The 21,110-nt window shown below is 47.6% G+C and overlaps 3 protein-coding genes and 1 long non-coding RNA gene across 11 annotated transcripts; 2 read left to right on the forward strand and 2 right to left on the reverse strand.

Moving 5' to 3' along the window:
• Window positions 1–490: 490 nt before the first annotated feature.
• On the reverse strand, window positions 491–1,455 carry LOC120906322. Its single transcript, XR_005740073.1, has 2 exons — window positions 1,216–1,455; window positions 491–1,148 (listed from the first exon to the last, which is right to left on the reverse strand). It is a non-coding gene; the product is annotated as an uncharacterized LOC120906322 (long non-coding RNA).
• Window positions 1,456–5,148: 3,693 nt separating this feature from the next.
• LOC120906593 lies at window positions 5,149–6,769 on the forward strand. Its single transcript, XM_040318379.1, has one exon. It carries the CDS (start codon window positions 6,061–6,063, stop codon window positions 6,439–6,441), a length of 381 nt encoding a protein of 126 aa, XP_040174313.1. The 5' UTR covers window positions 5,149–6,060; the 3' UTR covers window positions 6,442–6,769.
• A 1,404-nt stretch (window positions 6,770–8,173) lies between these two features.
• LOC120906069 (protein halfway) lies at window positions 8,174–15,287 on the reverse strand. 5 transcript variants are annotated; one of them, XM_040317484.1, is made up of 6 exons: window positions 15,112–15,209; window positions 12,884–13,234; window positions 12,539–12,767; window positions 9,499–10,578; window positions 9,080–9,416; window positions 8,174–9,003 (listed from the first exon to the last, which is right to left on the reverse strand). In XM_040317484.1, exons 4-6 carry the CDS (start codon window positions 10,566–10,568, stop codon window positions 8,461–8,463), a joined length of 1,950 nt encoding a protein of 649 aa, XP_040173418.1. In that variant the 5' UTR covers window positions 10,569–10,578; window positions 12,539–12,767; window positions 12,884–13,234; window positions 15,112–15,209; the 3' UTR covers window positions 8,174–8,460. The 5 variants fall into 5 exon arrangements, with proteins under 5 accessions (XP_040173418.1, XP_040173417.1, XP_040173416.1 ...); XM_040317483.1 differs by lacking the exon at window positions 15,112–15,209 and adding an exon at window positions 14,595–14,975; XM_040317482.1 differs by lacking the exon at window positions 15,112–15,209 and adding an exon at window positions 14,023–14,803.
• Window positions 15,288–15,610: 323 nt separating this feature from the next.
• Window positions 15,611–20,938, forward strand: LOC120906072 (XK-related protein 6). 4 transcript variants are annotated; one of them, XM_040317487.1, is made up of 2 exons: window positions 15,611–15,722; window positions 19,303–20,938. In XM_040317487.1, exon 2 carries the CDS (start codon window positions 19,326–19,328, stop codon window positions 20,535–20,537), a length of 1,212 nt encoding a protein of 403 aa, XP_040173421.1. In that variant the 5' UTR covers window positions 15,611–15,722; window positions 19,303–19,325; the 3' UTR covers window positions 20,538–20,938. The 4 variants fall into 4 exon arrangements, with proteins under 4 accessions (XP_040173421.1, XP_040173423.1, XP_040173422.1 ...); XM_040317489.1 differs by having other exon boundaries at window positions 19,309–20,938; XM_040317488.1 differs by lacking the exon at window positions 15,611–15,722 and adding an exon at window positions 18,997–19,239 and having other exon boundaries at window positions 19,309–20,938.
• Window positions 20,939–21,110: the final 172 nt, after the last annotated feature.

A 21,110-nucleotide genomic window follows, 5' to 3' on the forward strand; every position in this document is an offset into this window, starting at 1 on the left:
ACTGCGACTCCGGACGACATCAGACGACTCCGGTCGACTCTGTACGATTCCGAGCGTTTTTTTACGACTCGGGGCGACTACGGACAAATCCGGATGATTCCGAACGACTCCGGACGACTCCAGATGATATCAGACGACGATTCCAGACGACTTCGAACGACTCTGGACGATTCCGAGCGACTCTGGACAACTCGGGGCGACTAGGGACGATTCCGAATGATTCCAAACGACTCCGAACGATTCTAGATGACTTCGGATGATATCAGACGACTTCGGACAATTCCAGACAACTCCGAACGACTCTGGCCGATTCCTAGCGACTCTGGACGACTCAGTTCGACTCTGGACGACTCCGGGCGACTCCGGGCGATTCAAAACGGTTCCGGATAATGCTGGGCGGTGCTACCTTCCGGAGTCAGATCGGAGACGACACCGGAATGTTTGTCAACTTCACTGTTTCAATGTTTCAATCCATCACTACAATGGACAGTTAGACAGATAGACTTGATCAATTTTATTAGGTTTAAACTTATCTTATGTTCTACATTCCTAGCAAGGAACACACTCTACTATATCCAGGCGTGAATTCGGTCTTTGAAGGACTTTAGTGTCGCATTTAAATCGAGAAGTTCGTACACTAAACAAATGATCTCTACATTGAAATTGATAGGACCACCTGAGCCATAATTCGTTATACAGCAGAGGGCGCGGGCGTAGAGAAGTCGTCGGAGCATTGCCGTCCAGTCGTCGGAGTAGGGCTGGGCTGGGTCGATGTTCCCCGTTAGGAGATCTCCAACAAACATTTGTTGCGCTATGCGACGCCTGTCGCTTAGTTTTTTATAACCCAAGAAGCTTTATGCGTGTTTTGTAGGATGAATATAGACTGCTTGGTTGCCATGGGAGAAGACGCAATGCGTAACGGGTGAGTCTGCGCTGTATTGACTCAATACGGTCAGATATAATGGCTTCCACACAATCTGATAATACCGCAATCTGACAGACCTTTACACACATTTGGGTCTCATAAATCTCTAAAATTACTCGTTGAAACCAATCCTTGGAGACTGGAGCATGGTTTATAGTTTCCTCCGCGTTAAAGGTCAGTTTCGTGTCATGGATGATTCCAAGATCCTTAATGTGAATGACGGCTTCAATGCGAATTCCGTCTATTAGTGTTAGCTGTACTAAGTTGGGCTCGCTAACTCCACTACATACCCGACATTTGTGTGGCAGATGATAACATGCTGATATATACCGGAACCTAACATTCACGGATGCCCTCGTGGCCGCATGCTCAGTCCGCTTATCGTTAAATCCGCCAACTGAGCCAGCAGGCCCCTTGGTTTCTTCCGCACCTGGCCTGACCTTGACCGACCTTAGCGTATCGATCGTTCCAACCGATCAGCGACAGACGTCGACCATTCGGTCCAACTACCAAAACTCTAATAAACACCCTTTCACCTGTCCCTTAAGCGGCCTGCCCACTACTGCCCAATAAATAATGCGGGCTTCGCATTAATGGCTGATCGTTAGTCCTGCCCCCGAAACGCTCCGGTCGCGTTGCGAATCACGTGTTGAATTAAATGAAAAACAAGCCCTTTCGACCGCGCTCTTGCGCGTGGCAAACGAGCGTCGTACGCCGGTCGGTGGTGGTGATGGTAATAAAAAATGTGTCCCCATACAGTGTGTCGTTAACCTAACGGCCCCAAAAAGGAGATCACAGATGTAATTACCGAACGTAACGTACCTTTCCCCTTCCTCCCTAACCGCTCGCGCTCACACCGCGAGTGGATTTTAATGAAGGATTTAGTGCCTGCTGCCACCGCATGCGTAGCATGCACGGGTGCCTGTGCCGCGCGGTGCATTATGCTGCACTTCTGTTCTGGTTTTTGCGCACCGTCCGCCCAGCCGTGCGCGGCGGTACGTTTGAAAAGATAATGGCCCTGCTTGTTCTATTACCATATGCCCTGCTTCGGGGTTGCCCCAGCTGTTAGGATTTGTGTTTTCCGCGGCGCGTTCTAGCGCTGGTGTGAGCTCGCACCATTAAGCGCTACCGAGCCCTTAAAATTGTTCCCAGTTTTTTTTTTGTTTTGCGCCTTGTCGCCGTTTCGGGCAGTGTTGCTGTACCGAGAGAATGTGCGATTATGTAGCGACAGTTTTAGTTTATTTTTTTATTATTTTGCGGCCCTCCCCCCCGCTTTACAATAGCGCTTGATCTGGTCCAGATCTGGCGACCGGTAGCACCGGTATCGTTATGCTAGCCGCCGGGCATCAGACATAAACCATAAAGGCACTCGGCTTGCTCGTTAGCCGTGCCCGCAGACATGGGACGCGCGAGCATTAGCTAACGAATTGGCACGAACCGGTTTCCGTTTTGATTTTTTCTTCTTCTTCTTCTTTTCGTTTGTCGTGCACGTGCATTCACGCACACACACACACCCGATCAGCCCTTTCGCTTGGGCTTGGGGCACCTCTGGCCAGACAAGTTTTCCCCCAACCGCTCGTTAGCTATTTTTAGCTCGCCCTCCGAAAAGGGCAAAAAGAGAAGAAGCAAAAAAACGCCAACATGAATGCCCGCAAAACCCACCGTGTGTTGTGTGATGTTGATGTTGGGACGGTTTTGGAGTACCGTTTTTGGATGCGCTGGGCTGCCAATTGCAACGGCACCGTTCGTCCCTATCGCGCGGCAGGTCAGAGGGTGACGCGCGCACTGCTCCAAACTGACCGTGAAACAGTTCCCACTATCGGCCACGTTCATTCAACCTCGCCCGCGGTTCGGGCGACTATCCGTGTCGATGCGTGATGTTGACGCGCAGCATCGAATCTGTTGTCCTTCTACGCTGGTGTGTCGCTGCTGCGATTAGCTGCCGGGGGACGAGTTGCATGTCAACAAACGCGGCGAAATGAAAACAAAAATTCCCACTTCCTAGACAGCGGCACGGTAGGCACTACTTCCATACTCTACACTGCGTCCATTTCAGGCCTTTTCGTGCCTTTAGTATTAGGAGAATAATTTGGAAAAGGAATTTTAACGCATTGGAATGTCACCCAACGCCCTGCTTGTATCAAAGGAACTTGAAATTCATAGTCCGGAGGCTCTTTGGATAACCGTTTTTAGATGTATTCAAAATTTTTTAAATACAGTGGAATCTCCCTACGATGTAGTCTCTTCAAGATTAATTGTTTCTTTAAGATGAACATTTTGAAGGTCCCGTCATATTCCATACATATAATGTCTCTCTTCAAGATGTCTCAGAATACAAGATCTCTTCAGAATATCTCCCTATGCCAAATATTCTGTAAGCTGCAGATTCGATTTGGCAGTCCAAGTTCTCTAGGATGAATTTTGGATAACAGTTCACAACAATATTGGTCCAAGAAGGCCACGGGAAAGTTTCTTAGATACCTCCTAGCAACACTTTCATTAGTTTTCCCCAAGATCAAGATCTCTGTATTCTTACGCTCCCTTGACCTGATACCTGATAGAGATACCTGATATAGATAGAGACCTGATAGACCTGATAGACATATAGAGAGACCTGATAGAGATTACACTGGAATTAAATTAACCTTATTATTATGAAAGAATCGCTTCTTTTTTCGTAAACAATTATTTGATTCTTTCAATTCAATAGATCATTGCTATTAAAATCAAAATGTTTTGTTTCATTTTGTTAGTATTAGCAACTGATAGAAACTAGGCATTTCTGCAGGCAGCTCTTATAGAGAAAAAAGCAGAGGAAAAACAACGCCTTGGTCGCACTGGCTCGGGAAGTCATCACCGCAGAGAGCGGCTCCGAACAAACACTGTTTGCGTGCAGGAAAAGAGTTTCGCTCTCCCCCTCCCCTCGTTGTATCCATCTAATGTGCGTGCCATGAGCGACTTCAATTTCGGACGCCACGAAGATCCGCCAGTTCCAGCAATGAGCAACGCGGTTTGAGAGGTACACCGTCGCTGGTGTTCCGGGGTTGGGGTGCGATTTCGCGATTCATAAACCAGAACGGTGGGGTGGAAGGGGAGGGGGAGTTGCGGTGCATTTTCCCTTTCTCTACCAGCGCTCGGTAACTTCCGGAGCATCAGCACAGTGGGACTGGTTTCAAGGTCTTTCTGAAGATTCCGGGCTTATCAGGTCCGCATCATCGCAACATGGCCACCAACTGTTTACACGATTGTGGTTTTGTGTGTTTACACTTTCGGGCGGTATCTGCGCATTGGGAGATGTTTACTTGCTATTGCCGACTAACAAACTGGCGCTGGAAGTCGGTGTTCGCAAGAATGCTCGACCTCCAGCAGAAACCTGGTGCATCACGCAGCATGACTCAGCGGTCGGGCTTTCCCGCTAAGATCGGTACGCATTATTATTGGAGAGCAATTCTTGATCGATTGTATGAATCACACCCTGCTCCCCAACCGTGCTTATGAAGATTCGTGCTGCTCGTCCAATCCTCCCCTGGAGCGACGCCGCCGCAAGACATTTCTCACCGTAATGCCCTTTCCTTTCACAGCACGCGCACGAACCTGGAGAAGGGTTTGCCGCGAAACCCTATAACAAAGTTCGCATTAGCGTTGAAGCAAAAATCGTTGATCGTATAAACCTGCAAAAGTAAGCGCTAGAAAAAAAAAGAGAAGAGAAAAACAAGTGAAGGAGGGAAAAGGCCAAAAGCACCGTACCGAGAGCAACGAACGGTTCCAGCGCGAAGCGTGCACGGTGTTATGGTAAACTGCGAACGAAATGGCATTCCGCGCCGCGTACGACACGGTCGCGCCACCGGCAACCGCGAGCAACGGAAAATGCGGGGTGGTGGGTGCATTTCCTCATGCCACTGTGTGTGCGCCCTGCAGTACACGATTCCGTGATCCGTGGCTCCATTTCCTTGCCGAACCAGCTTGCCGTGGCACTGCCAGTTTCGGTTCGCAGCTAGTTTCGCACGGTAGTGCTCCGAGCGAATCGATTTTGTGCCGTGTGTGTGGGTAGGACTGGAGCGCGGATTAAGGTGTGTTAAGCTTTGTTTGGTTTTTTTTGTTTGTATGATTAAGGGCTAAAACCAAGGTCCCAGAATCCCATAAATTTACTGCCGCACAAGCTAACAAACTGGGTGGAGTGTTGGGTGGTTGTACGTACTATAAAGCAGAAGAAGTAAGAACTGATGGTTTGGATAAAGACTTTGGAACTTCCGGGATTCAGGAAGGCGACAGGTGTGGTTCGATCAGGCTGCTAAGCGTACCGTTTCCAGTGGACGTCACACGCCCCGAAACAGCTGATTATAAAAACCAAAAAAAAAGCAGAAAGCTACTCAGCAAAACCTGACCGTTAACGGGTTCCTCTTCGCATAGCAGTGCACGGTCGCTGCATATCCTCGACCTCAGAGAGGGGCGCGTGTCAGTGCACTGAGATTCGCGTGAGTCAAGGTCAGCAGCAGACGGGGAACCCGCCTCTCGCGCAGAACAGAACACAACACCGTGAGTGGGGATTCGGGCTGGATGCTGTGTGACGCTCCTACCGCGCTACCACGTTCACCAAACATTGCCAAGGATCTTGCGATCTTTCTGCAGGTTCTTGTGCGAGAGCGCCCGACGTCGCTAGAGAGCGCACCGAGAGCGATCGTCCGCTCTGCTAGGAACGCGCGCGAGAGAGAGACGCATCCACCTGATCATCACATCCCTACTATAAAAGCACGCCGCCCGTACAGTACGCTCGTGCAGAGTAGCGTCTATCCTTGGTGCGATTAGAAGACCCGAGCGAACCGCAACCGGAGAGTCTCCCGGTAAACCAAAACAAAACAAAAAAACATTCTCCCCCTCGCGTGGCCTGCAATCAAAACATATCTCGTCCGACTGTTGCTCTTCTTCTGCGTCTAAAGTCAAACAACGCTATCAAACCTGCCGCTCAAACCTGCCATCGGATCCCTGAAGTGCCGACGACTTTGGCTCGCGTACAAGGTGTGAAGTTGTGTCGCCTAAACAACAACCACAATAACAACAGAAAAGCCGTTATACAACGGACACTCAAACCGCCAAGGTGTGTTAATTGAAGGTCGAACAGGCAGCCGAACAGTGCGATGTACACCGCCGTTACCTCGTTCGGGCGGCTAGTGGCGCTGGCCCTGCTGGCTGTCCTGCTCGCTCTGCTACAGTGTTCCGCGCCCTGCCAGGCGTCCCCGGTCATGCTGGACAAGCTGTTCGGCTTTGCGGCCTACCAGCCGACCTACTCCGGCGGTGGCTACGGTGGCAACCAGTACGGCTACTATGGCGGTGGCGGCGGCAGTGCCAGCGGGACCGGGTACGGTAGCCATCATCGCCCGACGGCCAGCTCGGTCACCAGCCACAAGCGGCAGGCGAAGGGGCGCGACTACAAGGACATCTGCCGGGTGGTCAATCCGGCCCCGTACGCGCTGCCCGGGCGGGCACCCTACCCGGCCGCACCCTTCTGCCCGTATTAGGCTCCGGCGCTGTTGGAGCAGTGCGAGGAACGTGATAGTTACGATTAGGTGTTAAGGTTCGATTTGTAAGACGTAATAAAGCGGTGTGACATTGCAGCGGCTCGGGGCAGAGATAAGGGTGACCGGACACAAGTGCTGCTGGTGCTCCTTGTGCTTACTACCCCCGCGGCAAGATGTCGTTCCATAATTTAAGATGAAGAGGCAGCATTTTAACCTCCAATCTTGTGCGAATAGCATACGAAATAAGGGCTGTTGCTGCTTCTCTAGCTAGAGAGTTTTCCAACACAATAAAGTAACGAAACAAAACAACAATCATTCATCCGCTTCATCCCCCGGGTTCTAAGTAAGTTTTTCAAGCGCTGAAAGAAACATTGTTTTTGGCAAGAGGCGTGACGCATCTTCAGGTCTTGATACTGGACGACTGGAAGCTTGGAATTGGAGATGTTTTTATTGCTTCATCTTCACCCGCACGTATGAAACGTTAATTGCACTTTCAATAATAGTATCTCATGAGACTTCTTTTGTTTTGCGAGAGGGGATGTATCCTTCTATGTTGTTCAAACGTTTCTTTGAAACAACATTTTCAGAGGCATTTAATGACTGTGACTGTCTAGACTCTAAAGTACTATGTCTTTTAATTAGGATGTTTCTCATGAGTCAGCAGGCAAAAGTTGACACCCTAATCGCTCAAAATCAAAACCGTGCTGACCAAAAGAGTGTAGCAACTATGCTCAGAAGCGTACGCTATCAAAGAATGGCAGCGTCTAAAACGGACTCCATTCGCCAGTTTGTGGGAGTCGTATAAGCCTGTTCCGGCATCTACAACATTACGGCACTATTAGACAACAATGAGAGCATCGAAAGAAAGCCTAGTTCCGCATGGCCTACGATTCTGAGACCCCGACGACAAGAAACTTCAAATGATACTGAAAACGTAAACGGAGCGAAACATCGCTACATCGCTACGTTCGCTTCGCCTCGAGGTTGACATAACCGGCCAATTTGTTGAAATAATAGCTCGGAACCATGAAAAAACATATAAGGAAGAAGACATCGCGTCCACTGGTTTCGGAGCTGCAGGCTAATTTCGGCGTTATTTCGATATGACATCCTAGTCAGCGAATCGAATCAACATCTCCCAGCTGTGTCTCCCATCGAAAATTTTCTGGACCAACATGATGCAAATGCTCTACTCCAACAATTTTGTCGCAAAATCGAAGGTAGATCTTAGAAAAACACATGCCTACATGTAAAACAAACGTTGCTACGAGAGAAATATCGTCGGACGAACATTTGCAAAACTCCTCGAGATCCATAAGATTCCGAATGCTAGATTAGACTTAGATCCTGATGTTCGGAACGAGATGTACAGTGCAGTTGATCAGGTAACTCTGGTAGCAGTGTTTTCTGCTAACCTTGAGATGCATTGTTGCGATTAATTCTTACTCTACGTGGTGTTGATTCCTCGTCTTATAGCTAGCTCAGAAACGGCAGTATGTTTTCTTCTTATAATTTCCTGCGTAAGATTAGGCCATATATAGTATGATGTAGATTCTGCTCACAATGCTCCTACCGATCCTCTTCAGATAGTCCGTCTCCAGGGAACTCAGCGCTTAAATTCTGGGAGTGAATGGAGCCTTTGCAATGCTCTTCTAAGGTAAGAAGAGCAGACTCCGGTTAACGGTTAGTAAACACGCTGATCTATCTTAAGTTACGCATCAAACACAAAACGGTCACTTACAATAACTTACTTTATTTACGATAAAGACGGATACGATACATTTCCAAGCCGATCGCGATACAAACACACATTTGTAGACTGGACTGGACATTGGACAGAAGGCCTTCTTTTATGGATTATCACAGCTGACGAGAGAAACGATTAAAAGAGAGTTTTTTGTTGTTGTTGCTGCTGTTGTTGTTTGTTTAAAAAGAGTAGACAAATGGGAAACATTCATCTCAATTACGGCACACACACACTCACACACACACACATTTGTATACGAGCGATCGCGCCGCTCATTCGCACAGACAGTCGCACGGCAGCTTGGGCATTTTGTTCGCCGGCCACGGCAGATAGCCGGCCGTCTTGAACACCCAGTAGTCGTACGACACCTTGCAGACGAGCGCGACCAGCAGCAGTATCTCGGTCGCGATCAGGTAGTAGATGTAGTCGGTCCAGTCGTGCTGGGACTGGCACAGCTTGCTCTCCTGGATCGTCACCAGCTGCTGCAGGTTGGTGTTGCCCTCGCAGAAGATGTTCTCATGGTCGGGCACCTGCGCCTTCCGGCTGAGCAGCCAGTTCTTGAACCCCTTCGCCGCGTTGCAGTCGCACGTCATCGGGTTGCCCTCGAGAAAGATGTACGAGCCGAGGTCGAGCGATTTGGTGAAGATGTACGACTGGACGGTTTTCAGCTTGTTGCGCCGGATCGAGAACAGCGTGAAGCGCGAGATGAAGTCCATCCCTTCCAGGTCGCTCAGCGAGCTGATCTGGTTGTCGTCGGCATGCAGCCGCAGCAGCGACTGGTAGGGTGGTGTGTTGAGCGCCTCCAGGCTGGTGATCTGCAACGGGGAAAGCCAAACAAGGAAACGGGGGTCATATCATCGCGCCACTCACCACGCTTCGCACAAACCTTACATTATTATTGGAGATGTTCAGCGTCACCGTGCCGGCCGGCAACCGATCGGGGAACTTGGTCAGCCCGAGCCCGGTGCAGGCCACGCGCGTCGTAATCGTTTTGCGCTCCGTGTTGTTCAGGTCGAAGTTGAGCCGGTCGAGCTCGCAGGTGCAGTTCTCCGGGCACTCGTCCTGCACGCGCTGGATCGTCTCCAGCTGGTGCAGCGGCAGGCTGTCGGTCGAGTTGAACCAGTTGAAGGTGCGATTCGTCAGGCAGAACGTCGACTCGGGATCCTTAAACTTGACGCCGCTCTTGAGCGATTCGAGCAGCGATTTGCACAGCATGCCGACGTTTCCGCTGCAAAGAGTAAAACGTTGTTCGATTTTAGGAAACAAATGCGGGTGTTTTTTTTTTTTTCTTCTTGCTATCCCCTTCCTACCGTATGTCGAGCCGAAACTTCCCGTTCGTGGACGGTATGGTGGAGAGATTGTTGTACGACAGGTCGAGCATCGTGAGGTTGCGCAACTCGCGGAAGGCGCGCGGCTCGATCTCGCTGATGTTGTTGTTCGACACGTTCAGGCAGACCGGGGAGGAGAACCGGGCGAACGACGTGCTGATGCGCTGGATCGTGCCGTCGGTGATCGCGAGCGACAGCAGCGTCTTGATGTACCGGTTCGACACGTTCAGCGCCATCTCGCGCACGGTCACGTTGCGGATGTGCAGATACTTCCAGCTGGCCGTTTCGGGCGCGTTCGTCACGCACCCGATCGCCTTGTTGATGTCGGTGACGTTGCAGCAGTACAGGGCGGCCGGCACGACCGGATCGACGCTGCACTCGCAGTCACCCTTGCGCTCGGCGCACAGCTCCGGCTGGGCGTGGTAGCATTCGATCTGGGGCGGGGCCGGTACCGCCGAGCGCCCGTTGCTAGTGGCCGTGGCGGTGGCGGGTGCTGGCCCAACGTTTGGTGCACCGGCAGCGATTGTCGCCGTCGTCGTCGTTGTCGTCGTGGTCGATGCCAGCGTGCTCGAAGAGCTAGCGACCGGTGCACCGGTGGTCGTCGTTACCGCGGACGGTATCGGTGATGGTGTAGCCGTCGTTGAGAGCGGGGGTGCCTGTGTGCTCGAGCCAGCGTGACCGTTCGGTGCCGATGCTGGCGAGCTGCTCGATACCATCGGTACGGTTGCGGCAAACGATTCCGTCGATCTGCCGGCGCTACCACCATCGACACTGCCCGGTTGATGATCGCTAGCTGGATTGAAACCACCGTCTCCTCCTTCTCCTCCCACAGCATCTACCGGTAGCGGTGGCTCACCGACGGCGACCATATGCATCGGCGTAGTATGATCGAGCGCCTGCGACAGCAGTTGCGGTGCGTCGGTGAACAGAACGTTGCTGCCGGCCACCGTGTCGTCCACGATGCGAGCCATCGCCGGTAGGGGCAGCTCCGGCACGGTTACTCCCATTATAAGCAGCATTGCGATGACAGCATCCCTTCGTGCGAATCCCATCGCAACGCGGCTGCAAACGAGCGGTGATAAGATGGGGCAACAATTAGAATAAAGCAACAGAGATTTGTAACAACATTGGGGAAGCTAAAATTGGCAGTTTTTTTTTTGTGTATACGTTGAGATAAGGCACATTTCAAGGACGTTTTTTAATGTGTTAAATTTAATCAGGAAACAAGTAAACCAAGCCTCATCGCACTCAGAACTAAACTCTGGGTAAGTTAAAACCCTCTCATTTGAGGTCAATGTCACTCTTATCATTGAATGTTGGAGACATTCCTACACAACACTGTCATACAGGGTTTTCCAAGTTACTTTCGAATACTTCATTGATTTTCATCGCTCGCAAGAAGTTATTCCACATCACTCTGATATTTCATTTTTATCATCATAATGTTTAACTTCTTCAGCATGATTTTCAACACTCCAACGATCAACGGATGATGACATCCGGCTTCAAACTTCGATGAAAAAACGATTGCAAACAAACCGTTGAAGTGTTGAAAATCATGCTAAAAAAAATTAAAAATTATCCCAGGGTTTTTTCGAGTCAATTTCCAATGTCAACAACTTTTTTCATTGCTTGCGAGATGTTTTTCAACAGTTGTCAAATGTTGTATTTGGATCACAATAATGTTTCAATTCTTCCACATGATTTTCAACACGTCTCTAAAGCTGGATTGAGTTTGACAGTTCCTTGCGATGTGTTGAAAATCATGTGTAGGAACTGAAATTTTATCATGATGCAAATGCACCACTTGGCAGCGGTTGCAAACACATATTAAAGGTGGTGAATCGGCTTTCATGAATCTTTCGTTGAGGTTCAGTCATATAACAATTCAGCGATTAGTAATTCGAGTCTCGATCCAATTTCCATGGATTCAATGATCTCTAAAGATTCATGAATCTCCAAGGATTTATGAAATTCTAAAGATTCAGAACTCTTCAGATTTAGATCTTATGAATCTCCAAGGATTTATGAAATTCTTAACAATCAGAACTCTTCAGATTTAGATCTCATGAATCTCCAAGGGTTCGTGAAATTCTAAAGATTCAGAATTCATGAACCTATAGGATACATGAAATCATTAAGATTCATAAGTCTCCAAGGATTCATGAATCTTTAGAGATGTGTGGGTTGTAGCTTCGTATGGACCGTCTCTCCGTAGCAAAGTAAACTATCCGGCTGCGTGGTACTTGCCAAGAAGCCTCGAAAACCTGTACAGGTTGGGATGACCACGTAGGTCGTTACGCCAAGAAGAAGTATAATGAAATGTTCAAGCTCTATGAATTCTTGAAGATTTATGAATCCCTATAGATTCGTGAATTTTTCGAGGTACATGAATCTTTTGAGATTCATGAATCTATTGAGATCCATGAATCTTTCTAAATCTTTGATATTCTTGAATCTTTCCAATCGAGATTCAGATTTACTGAATCATTTCAAAGATTCATTCAGATGCAGATGATCAGATTCCAACCAAAGATTACTATTTTGAACCGTTTAAAATGGATTTTGAAATTCACTCATAATGGAATTTGCATTTTGCATTTGACAATTGATGTGTCAAATCAGTACAATTTTCGCAAAGAGCTGTCAATTTTAGAACATCGCGTATATCGAGTATGGCGTATATCGTACATGACCTGTACTTGGTACTTTTCATACAAACCAAATGGAAAGGAGCCTTCCGCATAACGAATTTTTCGTATACAGAGGGAGTCATTGGAACGGATCAAACTCGTGGCACAAGCCTTTGTGGGGACAAGCGGTTCTGGATAAAGGTATCGAGATTAACGGTCGGCTAAAACGGAATTTGTTGGTGATCAAGTTACCCTTGGTTTACTCGTCAATTAGCGCACGCGAGGGGCTGTGGGGGACAGATGCATTGTCGCGTGCCGCCACGCTTGCCCCGGGGAACGCTAACTGGTGCTAATTCTACCATCCCCATCGCCCCCTCAGTGTCTCTTACCGGGCAATGCTGATTCGCTGATTAAGCTTTCTTCTCTAGATATTTCGCTGCTTAATTTAGACAACAGCAAAACCAAACAGAATTTTTAAAAAAGCGTTCGTTTGCGCCGGTACGTTAGCTGGACGTTGTACGTCGCTCAGTGGTGCATCTTCATTCCCGGAAGTAACAGCAGCAACAGCAAGATGGGCAGGCGACCAACGGTGCGGTGCATTTCACAGTAATCGTGATGCTAAAAATGGAAATCATATCACAGTAAGCAGAGTAATGCATTCGCCGCGATCGGGAGAGGAGCATTCTAGAGAATTCTCTTTGTTGCCATCTCCCTGTTTGCTGCTGCCAGCTTACCTCTGCTGCGGGATGTGGTGGTTTGATCGAAGCACACTATTTGATTGCTGCCTTTGATTGTCGTACTGCACCACTGGGGCTTGCAACGTTTTTGTGGCACAAATTGGCAGCCAAAACCCAACCGATTGGGGATTTTGGGAATTAAACGACGGTGCAGTTTGTGTATTTACTTAAAGCAGCCACAAAACGACAATAACAACAACCTGCCCGATCCGATTTGACAGATCGCTCTGCGCAGCCACTTGCTTCGATCGAATCGCAGGGGTGGCAAACACCTTTTCCCGGCCTTGTCCTTCACATCCCAAGAATGCCAAGAATCGGTTTGTAGGGGAACGCGGGGCAAATGAACACCTGCATTATTGGAAAATTAACACGTTTATTATGACTTCCAATAATTGACAAACATAAAATAGAATCTTTAAAGCCCACCATGAAAGTTTCATGTCTTAAGATTTCAAAATAATTTAATAAATTAGCCAAGAAGCTGTGAAGAAAAAAATTGAGAAAAATAGATTTGTATCCAGGCACATGACATTTATCAATGAGTTACATGAAAAAAAGTAACCATACTTGGCCATAATAGACTATGTAGGTGGAATTGGAATTCTTCTGTCAAGACCGATGCCAGCGAGCGATTTGACATGAAAATTCTAATCGCTAATGTAATAACGCCCAGCGAATCTGAATATTGGGTTTTGTGGTAATTATTCTACTTCAACGATAGAAACAGTTGATAACACAATGAAAGCTTCTCTGTGCTTGTTTTGCCTTTCATCTAAACGAAAATAGGATTTTGTTTGCTTTTGATTGAGTACTCTGACAGTTAAATTCCTTTCGGCACGGAAGCAACCACGTCCATACACAATTATCCTGCCGTGGTGGAAGCTGTCAAATGTGGTTTGATGCACGATTTCCATGCCACCTAGCTTTACATTAATAAAAAACTGTGCCGTATGTATACTTTATCGACAAGAAAAATTACTGACAACACATGAGTTATTGAAATGTTTCAGCCATTTACTGAAATATTTAAAATAACACTTTAATGCCAAACATACATTTCTACCGTTACAATTCTATCTACATGCAAAAACCAAACCAAATCAAAGCCTAAAGTCCTATGTTGTGGTTCGTCTTACCCTTTTGTTATGATGTGTTTTGACATTTCATGTATGACCATTTTGCCCCAATAGCGAGACCATTTTACCCCGCACAATACATTTTCACAGCTTATAATTTTGATTTTTAAATTTCATTCTATTCATTTATATTTGTTATTAATGAGTCTACTTCTGATTGTTTTTCATTAATAAGATGCTAGAACAGCGATTACCGTCAAAATAAGTGGTTTACCTAATGAGATACAGAGCATCCCTAATAGTGCCTTTTTTGCCCCGCTTTCCTCTATGTGTCTTGTTTGTTTTTTGTTGTTTCTACTTACATGAAACCACGGATTCAAAAGGAAATTAAGGGATCGATAATTTTATCAAAATATATTTATTGTAACAATTTTTGCACAATCACGTAAATGTGTCTTTGCTAGGGGCTAAATTTTTAAAACTATTTTAATTATTTTCGCATACTAACAGATGTGATTGCTCTCAGTTTGACTAGCCTGATTAGAATACGGAATAGGAAACAAATTTGATAGGGGCCTTCGAGATGATAGCCCTTATCGCACTTGTGCACTGAATAATGGAGAGGAAATTACCTCGAAGACTGTTGACGTTGCCGAGTTAAACTAGCACAAGCTTACGATTACAACAAATAACCTTTCCAAACAGTTATAACATTCAATTTACGTTTCAATCCGATGCAAAACAGATAGAGCTCCCGGTGATGGATCACACGCGCCAAAATTTCGCACTACGAGATGTATCAATTATCTTTACAAAACTCGTTACCGACGCTGTTTCTTACGGGTTGCACGAAAGAACTGACAGGCCCGGCACTCCAGTAAAGAGTAAGGCTACCAGGGAACCGGGAATAGCCGTTTCGCGTCGGCTTATCGATCCACCAAAACAACCCAACCCACCAGATATATCCCCGTTACCGACACGGCTAGAACGGCGTTTTGTTTGCCTGTTTTTTTTTTTTAACCATTTTTGTAGCTGGTTCTGTTTGCCTCCGTCTATCCACAACGGCCACACCACACCCGGCGCAAGGCAAGCTAATTATGTGCTTCGTGTGACCGCGCGGTCTCTATATTGACATTGAATCATGTTTACCCTGCTGTCCGAGCAGCTTCGAGCGGCACAATTGCTAACGGCTGTTGTTCCTGGTATCTTAAGCGCACAAGATTTGCTGCCCTATCGCAGCAACCACCCTCGCTACCGTTATAGAATACTCCACGCTTATAGCGCCGAGGTTCAAGCATCATGACCTCCAAAGGATGCTTGCAATTTCTAAGGTACAGTGTCTCGAGCCCGCTAAGGGAGTTACGATTGCAACCACATTTCCTAATGTCAGTTTGCTGTTGCCCTTCGCGTCCCAATTTGGTGATATTTTTTTGCTAGGTAACACTCTGTTCACTATGCTCTATGCAACATATTGGAACGAGTACAGTAGATCGCACAGGAAGACGGTTATAAAGCACTGTGCATTCTGCTAGACTGGAGTTAGTTCGGAACTGTAAAATGATTTAGTTGCATCAGGCGCGTGTGCAAAGTGAAATAGTATTTGCAGTGCATTTGCAGGTCGCAAATAACTAGATAAAAGCAAGAGAAACGGAGAGCTATGTAAATGTAAGATAGTGACTTTAATAGAATCGTTCATTGTAGATGTGTGTATTTGTAAGCGTTTGAAACCCATCTTTCAACCTTCATGCGTACCTAACATGGTAAGTTTTGTGAAGGAAGTAAATTGTGTGTGCATGTTAAATTAAACTTTCATATGAAGTGTATGATTTAGAATTGGGCATGGAAAAAGATACTGACCCATCCTACCCATTTACGCCCTTATGCTGTGTTGTAAAGCTTTGTATAGCCATCTTCTATGCTCGGACGCATGGTAGCGCATGTCATAACGACGTCATTGCCGAGTCGTTCGGAATGGCTGTGAAACAATGGCTGGGAACTCCTTTTATACTCGCCGGTTTTTTTTTTTTTTGCTTGTTTACTAGCTGCGATCGCAGCAAAACCATTTGCTTATGTATATTTGTTAGAAAAATAGCGGCTCTGCGATAGTGCGTCGTTGGTATCGTGCAATGATTTCGTGCATTTGAAAACGTGAATTTCATGATAATTTCCATTGAAATTTTTCATCAAAACTGATCAGCACACGCATTTCATTGCTGCTGCAGCTGTACCTTAAATTTACTTTAATCCTAGAGGGCATTTAATTACCGGTTATTGGACATTCATTCCGTCACATATTTTTGATTTAATTTGTTTGTATGGAGACTTTGTTCATCAATGAATGAACAAATCTATGAATGAACAATCTATCAATCAACTCCAACACACGGTCCACACTAGTTTGGAGCGCTCCCACGACTCCGATCCAACACCAGCTATTGTCGGTCCGATTCCAACACCGGGAAAATCCAAACCGCTAGTTTCACTCGAAGTCGGAGTCGTCTGGAGTCGCCCGGAGTCGTTCGGAGTCGTTCGGAGTCGTCTGGATTCGCCCGGAGTCTTCGGGATTCGCTCGGAGTTGTTTGGATTCATCTGGATTCGTTCGGAATCGGAGTCGTTCAGAGTCGTCCGAATTCGTTCATAGTCGGAGTCATCCGGAATCGCCCGGAGTCGTCCGGAGTCGTCCGGAGTTGTTCGGAGTCGTTAGGAATCGGAGTCGTCCGAATTCGCGTAGAGTTGTTCGTAGTTGGAGTCATCCGGAGTCGTTCGGAGTCGTTGGGAGTTGTTTGGAGTCGTCGTAGTCGTCCGGAGTCTACCAGAATCCGAGTCGGTCGGAGTCAACAGGAGCTATCCGGTGTAATGTGATTGTGATCAGCTGTTTCATTTCGTTGTATGTTTTCTCTTTCAATTTGCGCGTGCACTTCGTATGTTGTTCGACCCTTGTATCGAAGGCAGACTCTGGATGTCTTCGACTCTAACCGATTCTGGACGACTCCGACGACTCTCAATGACTCCGGCCGAATCCGGACGACTCCAGACAAATCCGGACGACTCCAGACGACTCCGAACAACCCCGGATGACTCCGGGCGACTCCGGACTATGCCGAACGACTCCAGATAATACGGGGCGGACCTACCTTCCAGAATCGATTCCGAAATTATCGGATTATCGGATCGATGGTCGATGGTGCTAACATATTTTTGATGTCATCGCGATAGTCCTACGCCTCTTTCGCACTTTTATCATCCCTGGTGCAGATTCCGTCTACCCTTGGATCAATACTAAGACGAATTGTAGCCAATGCTTGCTGACTATATATTCTTCACTCACTACCGGTTCACCTTCAGCTAGCTCCTTTACTACGCACCAGGTCCTCTCCTTAATTAGGACCATCTTGGTGGCCAAAGATCGCATCCTGGGCCGTAATAATCCGAGTGAGCTTGTCGCATCCTGGGCCGTAAATTATGGAATGTTACGTCTGATAGGGTTAGAAGTGTAATACAGAAAAGAACATCTATTTACTCATATAGCCAAACATACTAGAATTCTATACTTACGCTTCTAACAGATGGTAATATAGCGATTGGTGTATTACCAAAGGCGAACTACAGGGAAAATGCAAATTCAGAATTCTGATTTTTAAAGGATAGAATGGGTTTGAATCTAACGCTACGCTTGCAAATTCACGACGATTAGAATTTCCAGAAAATGGCTTAAAAACACAGTCATGTTAAAGATGGTAAAGATGTGACATGTTAAAGATGTGATATTGAATGTTCTTAGCTTTTCGTTTTTGATTCGTTCCGTGAATAAAACGTTCCACAATTATTTTTTGCTTTTACAAGTTCAACATTTTATTACAATTGACTTCCAGTTTGCTCTTAATTTCTATGTTTGAACTCTTTTTAAGAGTTAAAATACTGGTTTAGAATCCAACCCCCCTCTCTCCTCTCACATTAGTCTAAAATAGGAAGAATGATGTACCTGTAGTTTCGTGTTTACATAAGAATATTGTAGAAATTGTAGCAGTAGCCGAAGGCAGTCGTCAGCATTCCACCACAAGGCACTTGTGCAACATATAGGAGCTAAACAGGGCGCATTAATTAAGTCGGCATACAAGTTGGCCAGGCCGCTGCAGATCAGCATCCCACTCTGTCGAGCCGAGTGAGCTGCGGCAATTGTGGCAGCTGCTTCATATCGCTCTACCGCTCCACCTTTTGCAGCACAAGCGTGCGCAGGGTGGACAAGCGACACTCTGCCACGTTAAAGATGCGCAAGTCCTCCAGCCGGACACACGATTTCTCGGTGGCCTGCAGTACGCTTTCTGACGCGGTATAAACTTGCAGGCGCAGTTTCTTTAGCTGGCTCAACTACCGGAAAAAACAATACCTTGTGCTGTACATCCAACGGTGTTGGAGTGAACGTTGGTATCAATACTCAACCTCCGTTTCGTGGCTTATGATCAGCTGCTGGAGCTGCTTCAACTGCCAGTACGGTTCCTCGCCGCCGTGCTGTGCGTACTGCTGCCGGACGATGGTGTCCACCTCCAGCAACGACGCCACTTTCAGCCAACGCAGCTTGGCCAAACCTACAGTAGCTCCAGCAGGCGCAGGGAGCGGTTCACCACCTTCAGCTCGACCATTTTCGATGAATTGAAATTTTCGAGCACGAAATATCAGGAATTCGAGCAAATTCCCTTAAACTGGAGCCTTAAACTGCACCAGTTTAAGGGAATTTAGAAAAAGGCCTTTAAAATCCACTGTGATGCGGCTTTTTCGTTGTTTTCTTCTAGATTCGCTCAGAAATGATGTTTCCTATCGTTATAGTTGGTCAGGTAGCCATTTTATACTTAAATAATATTGATTTTTTATAAAATAACGTCACACAAAATTAGCTTTTGTTTTTCATCAAAAATCTAAGCTATGTGTGTAAAATGAGCTCGACGGCATCGTCAATCGATAGAAGCAAGTCTAATTTACGAACTCACCAAATTTTAGCGCTTTCAACACACTTGATCATACACAAATTCACAATTTCAGGCGTATCGAGTACTAATCGAGCAGATACGGGAAAACAAATTCTAGCAAATGTCACTTGGGATGTGAGCTCGCGCGTCTGCTCGAATTTGTTTTGCGGGTCGTTGCGACCTCGACAATAACAAAACGAACTGTCATTGCGCCAGAAAGCTTTCGCTTAGTTTGTTGTCATTTGGCCCGTTTGGCTTTAGCTGTAAAGGAATTTTCGTTAATTTAGCGCCCAAATTTTTCCGCTCAAGCGTGGTAAGAGTTGCTGAACTGCCTGTTGCTATCCGCGTGTGTGGTAATGTGGCTTTTTCTTGCTAGTTGTAGGTTCCTGTGCCCCCACGATGACACCTCCGTCGGTGCAAGCGGAGGGACTGAGGGGTTCCGAAACGGATGGCGCCAAGCTAACGACGGCGGTCGGGGGGCGGCTCAGCTACCTGACCCGCACGGACGAACCGAGCGTGGATGTCAGCCGGTGGGACATACTGCTGACGGCCATCTCGATCCTGTTCCGGCTGGTCAGCATCAGTCTGACCGTGCTGCTGTCCTGCGAGTACTACCGGAACGGGCGCACGGTCTACTTCGCCCTGACGCTGGTCGGGCTGTTCGTGCCCGGCATCATCACCTCGCTGCTCAATCTGCTGATGTACCTGGACGACGCGCGCCGAAACCGGCGGGACCGGCAGCCCTGCTGCAGCACGCTGCTCTGCGTCGTGGTGGTGCCGTTCTGCTGCCGCTACTGGCACTCCCTGCGCCTCTCGTACGCGTGCTACCGTGCCAAGCACCGGCAGGACTGGGCCGCCCAGAAGCGAACGTACGAGCTGCTGGTGCAGGAGGACAGCGACGTGGCGCTGCTCCGCATCTTCGAGTGCCTGCTGGAGGTAACGCTGCAGAAGATACTGCAGCTGACGATCGTCCTGTCGACCGGTCCGGTCACCGTCCTGCAGATGCTCTCGATCGTGAGCGCCATGGGCAGCATTGCCTGGTGCATGGCGTCCCACTACCGGTGCGTCCGGTTCGCCCGGCTCGACAAGCGGCACATCCCCTGGTCGGGCACGATCGTGCACATCGCGTGGCAGTTCTCCGTGACGGTGGCGCGCGTGCTCGCGATTGCCACCGTCGCGAGCGTGTTTCCGCTCTACACCGCCGCCGCCTGTGCGGTGCACGCGCTCCTGATGGCGACGTGGGTGTTTTGCTACGAGCGGCCCCGCTTTTGCGGCGACTCCATTCCCCAGCGTGCCCTGCTGTCCTGCGCCTTCGGTGCGGTGTTCATCTTCAACTATATCCCGCTGCAGGAAGGCACTACCCGGCTGCGGTACACGTTCTTCTACGCCGTCTGCTTCGTCGAAACCGTTGCGGCCAGCGCACTGTACGGGACGTTCGTGCGCAATCCGACGATCCGCCAGTCGGTACTGTGGACCGGTCTGCTGACCTGCTTCCCGATCGCCACGTTCCTGGTGGGGATTGGCCTGATGCTGGTGTTCTATCGCTACTGCCATCCAAACATTATCTCCCGGCAGCTGCAGTCGCGCACGGCGGCAGCAGCCGCGGAATGAGCGACACTGCACTGGACACACAGAAAGCAAACCGCAAACAACCAAAGATGCCACACTGCCAGTGGATCGAATGGATTCCAACCGCGAAGACTGACATACTGAAATTGAATAGTTTTTAAAATTAGAGATGTTTGTTTTTTTTTTTGTTCTTTCCAAGGCGCAACGTTGGAAAGTGCAAAAAAGGAAACGAACAGTTCTCCTTTGTACACATATCGAGGGGAAGGACACAGAATGGGAATGAATAGTATTATATTTAGTAATCGACTGTAGAACAATACTGTTAGACCTAGAGCTATGTTTTTAGAGAATAAGTATTTTTATTAATATATTTTGTTAATATTTCGATGATGAAGAAGCGTTTCAAATAAACAAGCCGTTTACATTAAATACTTGATCGAGAACGACTCTTGCTACCTCGCATTTCTGTCCTATTTTTTTGTCTTGCTGTTGGGTGTATATTGGCACTGTATAATACAGATAAATGAATTTAAATTACGAACTATTCCTCATAATAAGGTAATTTATATAAATGATTTACTAAGGACGATGAAATGTATCTAAGAATTTTAAAAG

Source organism: Anopheles arabiensis, chromosome X (genome assembly GCF_016920715.1).
Source record: "Anopheles arabiensis isolate DONGOLA chromosome X, AaraD3, whole genome shotgun sequence".
Classification (NCBI taxonomy): domain Eukaryota; kingdom Metazoa; phylum Arthropoda; class Insecta; order Diptera; family Culicidae; genus Anopheles; species Anopheles arabiensis.

What these genes read in the sequence shown, in the direction of transcription:
- LOC120906593 (XM_040318379.1), top strand. Translation starts at nt 6,061, where the DNA reads ATGTACACCGCCGTTACCTCGTTCGGGCGGCTAGTGGCGCTGGCCCTG.
- LOC120906069 (XM_040317481.1), bottom strand. Translation starts at nt 15,263, where the DNA reads ATGATGCTTGAACCTCGGCGCTATAAGCGTGGAGTATTCTATAACGGT. An exon ending in GAAGCTGCTCGGACAGCAGG is followed by an intron (nt 10,579 to 15,111) that starts GTAAACATGATT and finishes GCTCGTTTGCAG; the next exon opens with CCGCGTTGCGATGGGATTCG. An exon ending in AAGTTTCGGCTCGACATACG is followed by an intron (nt 9,417 to 9,498) that starts GTAGGAAGGGGA and finishes TACTCTTTGCAG; the next exon opens with CGGAAACGTCGGCATGCTGT.
- LOC120906072 (XM_040317487.1), top strand. Translation starts at nt 19,326, where the DNA reads ATGACACCTCCGTCGGTGCAAGCGGAGGGACTGAGGGGTTCCGAAACG.